Source organism: Bos javanicus, chromosome 24, assembly GCF_032452875.1.
Source record: "Bos javanicus breed banteng chromosome 24, ARS-OSU_banteng_1.0, whole genome shotgun sequence".
Taxonomy (NCBI): Eukaryota; Metazoa; Chordata; class Mammalia; order Artiodactyla; family Bovidae; genus Bos; species Bos javanicus.
The window spans coordinates 45,699,805-45,715,879 of NC_083891.1; the positions used below are offsets into that span (position 1 = coordinate 45,699,805).

Below are 16,075 nucleotides of genomic sequence, written 5' to 3' on the forward strand. Positions count from 1 at the left end.
GGAGTTTCAAGGATTGAGATCATAAAACTGTTTGTAAAAACATCCAACTGTCCCTGGGCAAAGACCTGTCCCACCAGATTCCCTGGAGCACAGAGTGCCTCACTCCACCCTGACCCCTCAGGGTTTGTTGAAGGCCAAAGCAATAGCAGCATGGAGTTCAGTCCCCATAGAGGCAGATGGCAAACGCCTTTGTTGTTCAGTCATTGGCAATGCTCTTGGTAAGTGCCAATTTGTAGTTGACACTATCTTTTGACTTCCTACCTTTGCATTCCAGTCCCTTATGATGAAAAGGACATCTTATTTTGGTGTTAGTTCTGGAAGGTCTTGTAGGACCATTCAGAGAACCATTCAACTTCAGCTTCTTCAGCATTAGTGGTTGGGGCATAGACTTGGATTACTGTGGTATTATATGGGCAAAATGAGGACTTCAGCCCAGGAGGCAGCATCTCAGATAGCTCTGAGAGACTGCTCCAAAGAGGTAGTGGGAGGAATGTCAGTATGTTAGGTTTTGGTGAAGGCAGAATTCAATACCATTAAAAACTCATTTTACAAAAGGTTTTCTGTTAGTCTTGAGGATCTGATGTCACCGTGAAAGGATTTAGTGCTTTTCTAGATATGAGGAAGGAGATGCAAAGACTGAAAGCATAAAATTTGTTCCTAAAAACCTTCAACTATCTAAAGGCCTGTCCCACCAGATTTCCTGGAGCACAGAGTGCCTCACTCCACCCTGAACTCCCTCAGAGGGTGTTGAAGGTCAACAGCTGCAGCAGCACAGGGTTCAATCTCTGCAGAGGCAGATGGCAAATGCCTTGTTCAGTTCTTGGCAATGCTCTTGGTAAGTGCCAATTTGTAGTTGACACACGCAAGAATGGATATATGTATATGTATGCCTGAGTCCCTTCGCTGTTCACGTGAAACTACCACAACATTGTTAATCATCTATACCCCAATACAGAATAAAAAGTTTAAAAAAAGAACAATAAAAAAAAATGGGCCAAAGATCTAAACAGACATTTTTCCAAAGAAGACATGCATGCATGCTAAGTTGCTTCGGTCCTAACTCTTTGCAACTCTATGGATTGTAAAGAGTATAATTTATGTATATTAAGGTATTTCAAAACTTAACACGACCACAATTCCTAAGTCAGCCAGCATCTAGAACAGTTTTTTTTTTTTTTTGCAGTAACGGGGTTAAGTGAAAGGTTCTGAATTCATGGAAAACCCTTGGCTAAATCTTTCTTAAAAATCCCTTACAAAATTGGCTCTTTCCTCCATTCTTTCCGTGCCACCATAATGATGCGCATGAACATCCTGGTTGATGCTCTCAAGAGCATCAACAATGCTGAAAAGAGAGGCAAATGGCAAGTGCTTGTTAGGCCATGCTCCAAAGTCATCATGAGGTTTCCAAATGTAGTGATGAAGTATATTTATATTGGCGAATTTGAAATCATTGATGATCACAGGGTTGGAAAAATTGTTGTTAACCTGACATGCAGGCTAAATAAGTGTGACGTGATCAGCCCCAGATTTAATGTGCAACTCAAAGATCTAGAAAAACGTCAGCTCACATCTTGTCAGTTTGACTTCATTGTACTGACATCCTCACCTGGCACCATGGACCATGAAGAAGCAAGAAGAAAACACACAGGAGAGAAAATCTTTGGATTTTTTTTTTCTAGGAAAGTAATGCATACAAATAAAATGCCTCAGAGGACAAAAAAAAAAAAAAAAAAATCCCTCACAAAATTAGATTTCAGAGTCTCTTTACCATCTGGTGGTGATCATCTGTCGGTGAACCCTCGTCCGACACAGTTTCAGAGAAGTCATTCTTTTAAAAACAATTACTTCCTGTGTGTCACTCTGTACATGGCATTATTTCATCATTCATGATCACTAAATGCATTTTTAGTTATAAAGAAATCATGTCACTGCTAAATTGTTTCAGTTTTTTGAGACAATAAGCTGGCAGTTCAAATAAGTACCAAAAATATCCGCCCACATATTTTAAAAAGACTCTTGTATAGATGAGGTCTTTTCTGTGAACAGATTTTTGCTTCCACAGGAAGGAAAATACAAAACTTATCTTTTATTCTTCTTTTTACCCTCTCATAGGGCTTCCCAGGTGGCGCTACTGGTAAACAACTCGACTACCAGTGAAGGAGACCTAAGAGACACAGGTTCGATCCCTAGGTCAAGAAGACATCCTGGAGAAGAGCATGGCAAGCCACTCTAGTATTCTTGCCTGGAGAATCTCATGGACAGGGGAGCCTGACGGGCTACAGTCCATGGAATTGCAAAGAGTTGGACACGACTGAAGCAACTTAGCACACAACCTCTCATAATCTTCCCGACTAAGAACAGGTTAAATAAGTCATAGAAACAATTATGTGCACCTATAAAGTATCAGCAATATGTGAACCGTGAACTTCCTGATGTTCAAGCTGGTTTTAGAAAAGGCAGAGGAACCAGAGATCAAATTGCCAACATCTGCTGGATCATGGAAAAAGCAAGAGAGTTCCAGAAAAACATCTATTTCTGCTTTAATGACTATGCCAAAGCTTTTGACTGTATGGATCACAATAAACTGTGGAAAATTCTGAAAGAGATGGGAATACCAGACCACCTGATCTGCCTCTTGAGAAATTTGTATGCAGGTCAGGAAGCAACAGTTAGAACTGGACATGGAACAACAGACTGGTTCCAAATAGGAAAAGGAGTACGTCAAGGCTGTATATTGTCACCCTGCTTATTTAACTTATATGCAGAGTACATCATGAGAAACGCTGGACTGGAAGAAACACAAGCTGGAATCAAGATTGCCGGGAAAAATATCAATAACCTCAGATATGCAGATGACACCACCCTTATGGCAGAAAGTGAAGAGGAACTAAAAAGCCTCTTGATGAAAGTGAAAGTGGAGAGTGAAAAAGTTGGCTTAAAGCTCAACATTCAGAAAACGAAGATCATGGCATCCAGTCCCATCACTTCATGGGAAATAGATGGGGAAACTGGAACCAGTGTCAGACTTTATTTTTCTGGGCTCCAAAATCACTGCAGATGGTGACTGCAGCCATGAAATTAAAAGACACTTACTCCTTGGAAGGAAAGTTATGACCAACCTAGATAGCATATTCAAAAGCAGAGACATTACTTTGCCAACAAAGGTCCATCTAGTCAAGGCTATGGTTTTTCCTGTGGTCATGTATGGATGTGAGAGTTGGACTGTGAAGAAGGCTGAGCGCCAAAGAATTGATGCTTTTGAACTGTGGTGTTGGAGAAGACTCTTGAGAGTCCCTTGGACTGCAAGGCGATCCAACCAGTCCATTCTGAAAGAGATCAGCCCTGGGATTTCTTTGGAAGGAATGATGCTAAAGCTGAAACTCCAGTACTTTGGCCACCTCATGCGAAGAGTTGACTCATTGGGAAAGACTCTGATGCTGAGAGGAATTGGGGGGCAGGAGGAGAAGGGGAGGACAGAGGATGAGATGGCTGGATGGCATCACTGACTCGATGGACGTGAGTCTGGGTGAACTCCGGGAGTTGGTGATGGACAGGGAAGCCTGGCATGCTGCGATTCATGGGGTTGCAAAGAGTCAGACATGACTGAGCAACTGATCTGATCTGATCTGATAAAGTATCAGACACTCCAGGTGTCCCACTCCAATTCCCTTGGCACTTAACGTGTCTGAGTATGCAGACCCAAATTCCAACTCTTATCACCTCTTTGCCTCAAACATCCCTTCAGCCACACGTATGACAGGCTTTAAGTACCAGAGAAATAACACATTTTCCTAAACCAAAGGGAACCCTTGACCAAGGACATATATATAAATTCTCATATAAATACAGTTAAGGATTGAATTATATCCTCAAAAATTCATATGTTGAAATCCTCAGTTCAGTTCAGTTCAGTTCAGTCATGTCCGATTCTTTGCAACCCCATGGACTGCAGCAAGCCAGGCTTCCCTGTCTATAACCAACTCCAAGAGCTTGCTCAAACTCATGTCCATTGAGTCATTGATACCATCCAACTATCTCATCCTCTGTTGTCTCCTTCTCCTCCCGCCTTCAATCTTTCCCAGCATCAAAGTCTTTTCCAATGAGTCAGTTCGTCACATCAGGTGGCCAAAGTATTGGAGCTTCAGCTCCAGCATCAGTCCTTCCAATGAACATTGAGGACCGATTTCCTTTAGGATGGACAGGTTGAATCTCCTTTTAGTCCAAGGGACTCTCAAGAGTCTTCTCCAACACCATAGTTCATCAATTACCTAGCTTTTGCATCAATTACCTAGGATTACCGGGGGAGGATTGAAATCCTAACCTCTGGTAATTCAGATTGTGACCTTATTTGAAGATACAATCTTTACAGAGGTTACAAAGTTAAAATGAGGCCATAAGGGTGGGCCCTCACCCAATATAACTGGTGTCCTTATAAAATGGGGGCATTTAGACACAGAGACTCACAGCTACAAGACAAGGAGAGAGACCTAGAACACCTCCTTCCTTCACAGCCCTCAGAATGAACCAGCTGGGCCGACACCTTGATTCCTGCCTCCAGCCTCCACAGCTGGCCTCCACAATACATTTTTGTTATCTGAGCCACTCAGTTTATGGCATTTCATGACAGCAGTTGTAGCAAACTAATAGAAATACCCAGTTCCCTTACCCCTTGGGTAGAGTAACTCCGAGATATGTGTTCTGTGCTGTTTCCTAGAATCCCCAGTGGGGTTCAACTCACTTGCATTATGGCCTCTGGCTTGATAACACACTCTTTATTCTCTTCGTTTCTTCCTTTTTTCACTACCTATTTTACTGGGGTGTTATCTGGGCTCAACCCTTGTGTAAATCATTGGATCTAGTCTCTGGATTTAAAATCCAGACCTTGATGAACAGTCTAGAAATTCATCTCTAGTGGGATTGATTCTAAGAAGAGATTATCTTTTTTTTTTTTTTTTTGTCAGCAGTATCTTGGCCAGTAACACCATCCAGGGGCTAACAATATCTGAGTATCATTATGAAATTCGACATAACATCACCTTGGGCCATGTTTATCAAATCATTTTTCATTCAGTTCAGTTCAGTCGCTGAGTCATGTCTGATTCTTTGCGACCCCATAATTCACAGCACACCAGGCTTCCCTGTCCATCACCATCTCCCGGAGTTCACTCAAACTCACATCCATCGAGTCGGTGATGCCATCCAGCCATCTCATCCTCTGTCATCCCCTTCTCCTCTTGCCCCCAATCTCTCCCAGCATCAGAGTCTTTTCCAATGAGTCAACTCTTCGCATGAGGTGGCCAAAGTACTGGAGTTTCAGCTTTAGCATCAGTCCTTCCAAAGAACACCCAGGACTGATCTCCTTTAGAATGGACTGGTTGGATTGCCTTGCAGGCCAAGGGACTCTCAAGAGTCTTCTCCAACACCACAGTTCAAAAGCATCAATTCTTCGGTGCTCAGCCTTCTTCACAGTCCAACTCTCACATCCATACATGACCACAGGAAAAACCATAGCCTTGACTAGATGAACCTTTGTTGGCAAAGTAATGTCTCTGCTTTTGAATATGCTATCTAGGTTGGTCATAACTTTCCTTCCAAGGAGTAAGTGTCTTTTAATTTCATGGCTGCACTCACCATCTGAAGTGATTTTTGGAGCCCCAAAAAATAAAGTCTGACACTGTTTCCACTGTTTCCCCATCTATTTCCCATGAAGTGACGGGACCAGATGCCATGATCTTCGTTTTCTGAATGCTGAGCTTTAAGCCAACTTTTTCACTCTCCTCTTTCACCTTCATCAAGAGACTTTTTAGTTTCTCTTCATTTTCAGCCATAAGGGTGGTGTCATCTGCATACCTGAGGTTATTGATATTTCTCCCAGCAATATTTCTCCCTGATTCCAGCTTGTGCTTCTTCCAGCCCAGCATTTCTCATGATGTACTCTGCATAGAAGTTAAATAAGCAGGGTGACAATATACAGCCTTGACGTACTCCTTTTCCTATTTGGAACCAGTCTGTTGTTCCATGTCCAGTTCTAACTATTGCTTCCTGACCTGCATATAGGTTTCTCAAGAGGCAGATCAGGTGGTCTGGTATTCCCATCTCTTTCAGAATTTTCCACAGTTTATTGTGATCCACACAGTCAAAGGCTTTGGCATAGTCAATAAAGCAGGAATAGATGTTTTTCTGGAACTCTTGCTTTTTCCATGATCCAGCGGATGTTGGCAATTTGATCTCTGATTCCTCTGCTGCCAAGGTCCAGCCCCGGCTGATCCAGGGAATTCGAAGGGGAGACAGCTTCGGTGAGTCCACTGGCTTTATTTAAATATTCATCAAAGATATAAAGAGTAATAGAATGAGGATAGCTCAGTAGGAAAATTCAGTGGAGAAAAGAGGCTGAGTAGCTAGGTTTACGTGGAAAATCAATATAACCTGTGACAACAGGTTAGCTCTGACCACGGAGGCCGCAGGCGCCCTCTTGAAGAGCGGAAGGTGCCCCACCTTAGGCACCTTCTCGAGTGGGTCTTAGAAGCCCAGGCAATAAATAGTCGCAGAGGACCTCCACGCTCCAGATGGAGACTCAGCCAGAATGTGAAAAGAAAGAATGATATGGGGAGACCAAGCTTTGGTGAGCAAGGCCCGTAGCTTTATTTTCAACAGGGGCTTTTATACCCTAAGTTGCACATAGAGTCGGACACGACTGAGCGACTTCGCTTTCACTTTACACTTTCATGCATTGGAGAAGGAAATGGCAACCCACTCCAGTGTTCTTGCCTGGAGAATCCCAGGGACGGGGGAGCCTGGTGGCTGCCATCTATGGGGTCACACAGAGTCGGACACGACTGAAGTGACTTAGCATAGCATAGCATTGCACATAGAGGATAATAGGGGATGTGAAATCATGCAAAGTCAGCAGTCTTTGATCCTTATCGAAACCAGGGTTTCTTTCCTGCAAATTTATCGTATACAAATGGTTTAGGTGATTTACATCATCTTCTGGCCAGAAGGCCTACTAACATTTTATGACTCTGACAAAGGTTTGTCAATCCATCAGATCAGATCAGTCGCTCAGTCGTGTCCAACTCTTTGCGACCCCATAATTCACAGCACGCCAGGCCTCCCTGTCCATCACCAACTCCCGCAGTTCACTCAGACTCATGTCCATCGAATCAGTGATGCCATCCAGCCATCTCATCCTCTGTCATCCCCTTCTCCTCTTGCCCCCAATCCCTCCCAGCATCAGAGTCTTTTCCAATAAGTCAACTCTTCACATGAGGTGGCCAAAGTACTGGAGTTTCAGCTTTAGCATCATTCCTTCCAAAGAAATCCCAGGGCTGATCTCCTTCAGAATGGACTGGTTGGATCTCCTTGCAGGCCAAGGGACTCTCAAGAGTCTTCTCCAACACCACAGTTCAAAAGCATCAATTCTTCGGCGCTCAGCTTTCTTCACAGTCCAACTCTCACATCCATACATGACCACAGGGAAAACCATGGCCTTGACTAGACGAACCTTTGTTGGCAAAGTAATGTCTCTGCTTTTGAATATGCTATCTAGGTTGGTCATAACTTTCCTTCCAAGGAGTAAGTGTCTTTTAATTTCATGGCTGCAGTCACCATCTGCAGTGATTTTGGAGCCCAGAAACATAAAGTCTGACACTGTTTCCACTGTGTCCCCATCTATTTCCCATGAAGTGATGGGACCAGATGCCATGATCTTCGTTTTCTGAATGTTGAGCTTTAAGTCAACTTTTTCACTCTCCTCTTTCACCTTCATCAAGAGGCTTTTTAGTTCCTCTTCACTTTCTGCCATAAGGGTGGTGTCATCTGCATATCTGAGGTTATTGATATTTCTCCTGGAAATCTTGATTCCAGCTTGTGTTTCTTCCAGTCCAGCGTTTCTCATGATGTACTCTGCATATAAGTTAAATAAACAGGCTGACAATATACAGCCTTGACGTGCTCCTTTTCCTATTTGGATCCAGTCTGTTGTTCCATGTCCAGTTCTAACTGTTGCTTCCTGACCTGCATACAAATTTCTCAAGAGGCAGATCAGGTGGTCTGGTATTCCCATCTCTTTCAGAATTTTCCACAGTTTATTGGATCAGTCAAAAGCTTTGGCATAGTCATTAAAGCAGAAATTGATGTTTTTCTGGAACTCTCTTGCTTTTTCCATGATCCAGCAGATGTTGGCAATTTGATCTCTGGTTCCTCTGCCTTTTCTAAAACCAGCTTGAACATCAGGAAGTTCACGGTTCATGTATTGCTGAAGCCTGGCTTGGAGAATTTTGAGCATTACTTTACTAGCGTGTGAGATGAGTGCAATTGTGCGGTAGTTTGAGCATTCTTTGGCATTGCCTTTCTTTGGGATTGGAATGAAAACTGACCTTTTCCAGTCCTGTGGCCACTGCTGAGTTTTCCAAATTTGCTGGCGTATTGAGTGCAGCACCTTCAGAGCATCATCTTTCAGGATTTGGAATAGCTCAACTGTAATTCCATCACCTCCACTAGCTTTGTTCGTAGTGATGCTTTCTAAGGCCCACTTGACTTCACATTCCAGAATGTCTGGCTCTAGGTCAGTGACCACACCATCGTGATTATCTTGGTCATGAAGATCTTTTTTGTACAGTTCTTCTGTGTATTCTTGCCACCTCTTCTTAATATCTTCTGCTTCTGTTAGGTCAATACCATTTCTGTCTTTTATCGAGCCCATCTTTGCATGAAATGTTCCCTTGGTATCTCTAATTTTCTTGAAGAGATCGCTGGTCTTTCCCATTCTGCTGTTTTCCTCTATTTCTTTTCATTGAAAATTGAGGAAGGCTTTCTTATGTCTCCTTGCTGTTCTTTGGAACTCTGCATTCAGATGCTTATATCTTTCCTTTTCTCCTTTGCTTTTCGCTTCTCTTCTTTTTACAGCTATTTGTAAGTCCTCCCCAGAGAGCCATTTTGCTTTTTTGCATTTCTTTTCTATGGGAATGGTCTTGATCCCTGTCTCCTGTACAATGTCATGAACCTCATTTCATAATTCATCAGGCACTCTATCTATCAGATCTAGTCCCTTAAATCTATTTCTCATTTCCACTGTATAATCATAAGGAATTTTATTTAGGTCATACCTGAATGGTCTAGTGGTTTTCCCTACTTTCTTCAATTTAAGTCTGAATTTGGCAATAAGGAGTTCATGATTTGTAGTATAGTCTGAAGTCAGGCAGGTTGATTCTTCCAGTTCCATTCCTCTCTTTCTGGCTTACTTTGCTTAATACGGTAATCTCTAAATCCATCCATGTTGCTGCAAATGGCATTATCACATTCTCTTTAATGGCTGAGCAATATTCTGATTTATATATATATTTTTTTAATATAAAAAATAAATATATTTATATAAATAAATAAATAAATATATTTATATATATATATCACATCTTCTTTGTCCATTCATCTTATATATATAAAAAAATAAATATATTTATATATATATAATAAATATATATAATATATATATACATCATATATATATATATATATATATATATATATATATCACATCTTCTTTGTCCATTCATCTGTCAATGGACATTCAGGCTATTTCCATGTCCTGGCTATTTTAAATAGTGCTGCTATGAACAGAGGAGTACATGTATTTTTTCAAGTTATACTTTTGTCTCAGTATATGCCCAGGGTGGGATTCCTTGATCATATGGCAACTATATTTTTAGTCTTTTTAGGAAGCTTCATACTGTGTTCCTCAAGGAGAGCCTGTGCATCCGTGTTTTCCAGCCCTCTGTCAGACTGGGGAGGTGGGCACTCTGCTCCTTCCCCTCGGGGAACCCTGCAGGCCCCTAGGAGTGTTCCTGATCATTATTCACAGTGAACCTACTGTGTGTGGGAAACTTCCTGGGTACCAAGCCTTGTGTCGAGAACTTTAAGTGTCTTTGTCTCTCTTGAGCCCCTTCACAGCCCAGTGAGGTCGATGCCATTAAACCCCGTTTAGTAGAGAAGGAAATGGCAACCCACTCCAGTATTCCTGCCTAGAGAATCCCATGGACAGAGGAGCCTGACCGGCTACAGTCCATGGGGTCACAAGAGTCAGACATGAATTAACAACTAAACCACCACTATATTATTTTCCATAGTGACTGCACCAGCTTATATTCCCACCAACAGCATAGGAAGACTCCCTTTCCTCCACACCCTCTACAGCATGATTATTTATAGACCTTTTAATGATGGCCATTCTAACTGGTGTGATGTGGTGCTTCATTGTTGTTTTCATTTGCACTTCTCTAATAATTAGTGATGGTGAGCATCATTTCATGTGCCTATTGGCCATCTACATGTCTTCTTCGGAGAAATGTTTATTTAGGTCTTGCACCCATTTTTTGATTGGGTTGTTTTTGTTGTTGTTGTTGTTGCTATTGAATTGTAGGATCTATTTGCGTATTTTGAAAGTTGAGCCCTTGTCAGTTGCATCATTTGCAAACATTTTCTCCCAGTCTATAAGTTGTCTTTTCATCTTGTTTATGGTTTCCTGGGCTGTGAGAAGCTCCTAAATGTAATTAAATCCCTTTTGCTTATTTTTGCTCTTATTTCTTTTGTGAGATATGGTCTTATATGGTGCATGCTGCTGCTGCTGCCGCTAAGTCGCTTCAGTCGTGTCCAACTCTGTGCAACCCCATAGATGGGATTCTCCAGGCAAGAACACTGGAGTGGGTTGCCATTTCATATATGGTCACAATATGGTACTGCATGTTTTGACTCCAATAGGTAGAAAACACAGGCCTGGGAACTGAGAGGTAGGTTGACCTCGTTCACCATAGCTTACACTGGTCCACCTGGGGAACGTGTTCCCATCCCTTTGACATTAGGCTCTGTGGATTAGAGTACCTGGCTCTAGGTGGTTGGCCCGGGATACGTCTATCAAGAAACATAAAAGAGTTCCACTAAACTACCACTGATACCTGGTCCTTTGGGGTCCTGGGGTAGACCAGGAAGCAGAGAAAGGAGTAACTCAGCAGGAGAAGGTGATTGCCACAAGGAAAGGTGGGCAAGGAGGAATGTATCTGAAATTCGGGTGTTTCACTGAGTTGCCTCTTGATGTTGCCAAGCCTGATAAACATAAACTTCCAATTTCATCCAACAGAGTCTGACAAGAGTCTTAACCAGGGGCTAAGACCCCTTAGGGTTGAGGGTCTACGTTACCCCACCAGTCAAGCAATGTGGACAAGCAGAAGACCAGACAACTGTGAAGGGAACTCTATGTGTGCATTCGTTTGATGGTGCTGCCATAGCAAAATACCAGAGACTGAGTGGCTTAAACAATAGAAATTAATTTTCCCACAGTTCTATAGGCTGGAAGTCCAGAATGAAGTTGCCAGCAGAATTGGTTTCCTCTGAGGCTCTCTCTTCAGCTCACGGACAGCTGCCCTCTTGCTACCTCTTCACACACTCATCCCTTTGTGCAAACTCACCCCTAATGTCTCTTCTTCTTCCTATAAGGACTGGATCGAGGCCCCACTCCAAAGGCCTTACTTCAACTTAATCACCTCTTTAAAGGCCCTATCTCCAAAATGTTCACACAGGTATCGAGGGTTCAGACTTGAACATATGAATTTGGGGGAACAGAATTCCTAACAGTGTGGTAGAGGAAGATGATGATTAATGTCAATTATGGACTCAGGACCATCTGTAGCAGCAGGTACTAAAGCTCGTTGTACTAAACTTCCTGGTGTGTGTGTGTGTCTGCGTGTCTTTTGGAAGCTGAGACTTGAAGTGGTGACAGGAGGCATGCGGGACACAGGTGGACCTGAGCCATGCAGGGGTCAGCACTGCCAGTGCTCTGGCAACATCCTCTCAGCATCTATCACTCCCTCACACACCAGCCCAACTTCCAACTGCAGGAGGCACACGAGGACTCTCCGGCAGCTGGAAGCCACTCTGCCAGTGTTCACGGCAGGCCAGAAATGCCAGAGAATGATGCCTCCCAGGAGCAGCGCTCTACCTGTGACGGGTGGGAGTTGGTGAGTGACTACCCCAGCTCTCTCCCCTCAGGTGAGCTCTCTGATGTGCAGACCCCACAGTCACTCAAGGGTCCTGGCAGCTGAAGCTCATGGCTCACAGGGTTTCCTTTTCTTTCCTATCTTACTTCCCCACTTCTATCCCCACTTCTTTCTGGGATCACCCCCTGAAAAGTACCTGCACTCAAATCCTCATCCCAGGGTCTGCTTCTGGTAAAACCCAAATTAAGGTGCTGACAGTCTGCAGAATAGCCCATACCTACTAATTTATCATGTGAACTTATTTAACTGGCTTCCTTGACACTCCTCTGTCACCTGATCATTGCTCTAGCTACGTTAGCTTCTTCTAGGCCACTAATTCTTACATATTTACCACCATGTGTCAGGTGCTGGGGATATAAGCAAGAAAAACGATGAGGGACCCTGCTGTCATGGATACTACAGTCTAGGAGGGAAGCCAGACTTTGAACAATTAATTTTAAGAGGGAATTCTGTAATAACAAGGAAAATGTAAAAGTGGGGAAGGAGACATCAGTGGAAGTCCGCCAAGCCCAGAGGCAGGGAAGCTACCTCCCCAAGAAAGGGATCCTACATCTGTCTCCTGAAGGGTTAGTAGGAAGTGGCATGGTGCCAGTCTCTGTCTGTCTTCCCTGACTAGAAGTTTGTCCTTCCATGATCTAATAGTAGCAACTGTGACAAGGAGTGAAACAGAGTTTGGAAGAGAGGTACAATGAACATGAAAATGCAAAATAAACACCAAACCACCAAGAATCTTTATTTCACTTCATATCAAACTGGCAGAGCAATAAAATAAAAATATTTTCAATTCTTAAAACTTTTTACATCAGTTACACTGACCAATAGAGAGAAAACTGAAATCCCTGAGGACCTGCTAATAATAAATAAAATACTTAAAAACAGAATGTTCTGAGTTCAAAGGAAAATTTCCTGAGCCTGTTCAGTTTGGGGAAGTCAGTGGCCCTTTGCAAACTTCAGTTTCTCAAAAGGATATCCAGCTGATGCAAGCGTCCGGCCATGACAAGAAGCTGCTTCTTCCAGCAGCACCTTATGCAAAAAGGGGAAATTATCAGCCTTCCTTCAATCACTTTGTCCATGCTTCTGGGAAAGCTATGCACAGAGCAGAAAAGGAAAGTGTTTGCTCTTTGTGGTACCACAATGTTACAACCATGCCAGTGTGATTTTAACTTGTCATTAACTAAAATGCAGTTTACTCAGTGTGAATATTAGACCAAGGTACACAATCTCTGGGCTGTGTGTGGGTAACCAAAAAAGACTCAGATACTTGTGAGAGGGTAAGATTGACACTTCAAAAATTCCAGGATCTAACAAGGAAAAGCTTCTCTGTGAAGACTTAAGATTGAGTACCGGTTTTGTATGTCTAAAACTCTCTTCTGGGATAGAGTCAACATACCATATTTCATTGATTCTAGGATGTATTGCCCGCTACACTTTAGAAACTCAAATTCCAGTGGGCTTAGCCATTGTCACAAGCATCAGCTCCTCTACTGACTTTCTTAGTGGCATATAAATAATGGGATGTTTTACAGTGAATGGCTTCTTAGATTAAATACGGTGCTCTGTAGTTCAGTACACATAGTAAGCCATATAAAAATAAACCTGACATTCAAACCCTGGTAATCTCTTCAGCTGAAAAGATGCAGCAAAAACTTTGGTGTCTCAAATTTCAACACGAGCATCACAGCCTCAGGAAGCGTTAGAAGGACGATAACGTGAGATGAGCTTGCCCTCTACTTCTGTGTCTGTCCCTAACTGTAGGGAGATTGATTTCACACTTCTGGGCCCCATTTCCTCATCTGCAAAATGAGAAAGTGCTATGTATGAGATGGCCTTTAAATCTTCCAGCCAAAAAGGAAGGTGATTTTGAATGTTGCACCACTGAGAGTTATGTGTCACCATGGAAATTCCATAGTCACGCTGCCCTCAAAGGCAAAGGAGCTTCTTGAGCGGGTTGCTGGCTCAGACTCCTCTTCACCCTTCCCTGCCCCAAACCGCAAGTCAAAGTTTTAAATCCAAAGACTTTCCTGAATCAAGTAGAAAACATACAATTTTAGTAACTTGATTAGGAAAGGATAATTCTTCAGTCTTGGGCAATTTACAAACTTTTAAAAACTGCAGAACTCTACTAGATTAAGTTGAACTAAATGACTGCCATAAACTTAAAAATATTAAAAAATCATAGCAAGGGTTCACTTCAAAGTCTTCACGATTGACATAATTTCTACAGATTCTGCTGCTTTAAGTGCTTCCTTCCATGCCTTAGAAATGCCAGCCAGAAAAAGCTTTGTTTTCTGAAAGAAATAACAAAGACATTTCATTTGAATCAACTATTCACATCAGCACCCTGCTCCTACATTGTGATTTTATTCAGTGAGAACAATGTGCTTGGTCAAGGAGAATAAATAGTGAGAGATGCGTTTTCAAGTGGTGGAAAATGGAATTTTTTTGGCCAAGCAGCATGTAGGATCTTAGTTCACTAAGCAGGGATCAAGCCCATGCTCCCCTGCAGTGAGTCTTAACCACCGGATCACCAAGGAAGTCCCCATAAAATTATATATTTTTGATATATATATATTTTTAATTCAAAGGTTATAATCTGTTTTTATCTAAACATGTTAGGATTAAAAACAGGAATAGCAGCTAAAATCAACAATTGCAGAACAAATGCAAATCCTTAAACCTTCCTATTTAAATGTCATTTCCAAAGTTTTATTCAAACTATTTAAATGTTGTGGTAAGTCATTTAACTAAGTTATTAATAAAGGTAGACTCTCTCAAATTCTCTTAAATTCGGTCAATTACACATGTGGATTCCTATTCCTTGAGCTGATGCAGACACTAATGAGGCCCAGTAAAATGACCTAACTTGAGTAAACGTGTTGGTGTGGACATCTTGCATTCAAACGGCAAATTCTTGGGCTCTGAGGAACTAGAGTTGTTGGGTCAAATGCTGTTATTAAGCAGGTAGAATGTATGCTTTATCCAAAAAGGTGAAGGAAAGAAAGAAAGCAGAAAAGAGAAAGCAAAGAAGGAAGGAAGGAAAATAAAGACAGGGGAGGGAGGGAAAGAAAAGAGAGCGGAGGGAGGGCCAGGAAGGAATGAGAGAAAAAGGAAGAGAGGGAGGGAAGAAAGGGAGGTAAAAAATAAAAAAGAAATTTGTGGTGTTGCCAGTGCCCTGCCCTATAGTCATTACTGCCTGGTACTCTAGAGAGCAGGGTCCACCTTTGAACGCCAAGTCATTGATTTCCCATGTTCCTACTCTACTTTTAAAATGCACTGGGCCTCTTTCCACGAGGAAGAGGGGTTTATGAAATGAAAAAGTGATAACTGGCTGACTACAATTGGTAGGTCAGAAAATTATATACAGTCAGAGGATGAGGATTTTTATGTCTTCAATATTCACTATCTTTCACAGCAAAGGTCTTTAAATACTACACATACTTCTTAAGGAGAAGGCAATGGCACCCCACTCCAGTACTCTTGCTTGGAAAATCCCATGGATGGAGGAGCCTGGTAGGCTGAAGTCCATGGGGTCGCTAAGAGTCGGGCACGACTGAGCGACTTCACTTTCACTTTTCACTTTCATGGATTGAAGCAGGAAATGGCAACCCACTCCAGTATTCTTGCCTGGAGAATCCCAAGGACAGAGAAGCCTAGTGGGCTGCTGTCTATGGGGGTCGCACAGAGTCGGACACGACTGAAGCGACTTAGCAGCAGCATACTTCTTAAGCAATTTAAAGACTTACATGTAAACATAAATAATATACTAGCTGAATATTTCTGTCTAATCAATTTTGTTTCATAAGAGACAGTGAATTTCACCAACAACAAACAGAGAAGCGTGGGAGAGAGACTTTCCCAGTTCTACTGTGACTCTCTGAATCCTACCCACCCCTCCTGTCACTCCCAGGAAGACACTAAGATCAGTAACATGCAAGAAGATCAACTCTTTAAAAGAGTTTTTAATGAAAGAAACAATAAATTAGCACTGTAGACTAATTACACACATGGATAGATGAAAAGAAAACCTA

At 42.3% G+C, this 16,075-nt stretch overlaps 2 protein-coding genes across 3 annotated transcripts in view; one reads left to right on the forward strand and one right to left on the reverse strand.

Moving 5' to 3' along the window:
* The window catches only part of PSTPIP2 (proline-serine-threonine phosphatase interacting protein 2), a 115,870-nt gene that overhangs the window by 8,912 nt on the left and 90,883 nt on the right, over positions 1-16,075 (reverse strand). The window contains exon 14 of one of the 2 annotated variants that reach the window (XM_061400064.1): positions 12,756-14,335. The exons of the other annotated variant lie outside the window; for it this stretch is intronic. Coding sequence (XP_061256048.1) covers positions 14,304-14,335 — 32 coding nt within the window. The 3' untranslated portion in view covers positions 12,756-14,303. Of the gene's footprint in view, positions 1-12,755; positions 14,336-16,075 lie in introns of those variants that run through there. 2 annotated transcript variants of the gene reach the window in all.
* On the forward strand, positions 889-1,991 carry LOC133237700 (small ribosomal subunit protein uS8-like). The gene has a single exon (XM_061400068.1). It carries the CDS (start codon positions 1,294-1,296, stop codon positions 1,888-1,890), a length of 597 nt encoding a protein of 198 aa, XP_061256052.1. The 5' UTR covers positions 889-1,293; the 3' UTR covers positions 1,891-1,991.

Bases quoted from the DNA above. Each gene is read 5' to 3' on its own strand.
- LOC133237700 (XM_061400068.1), top strand. From the start codon at position 1,294: ATGATGCGCATGAACATCCTGGTTGATGCTCTCAAGAGCATCAACAAT.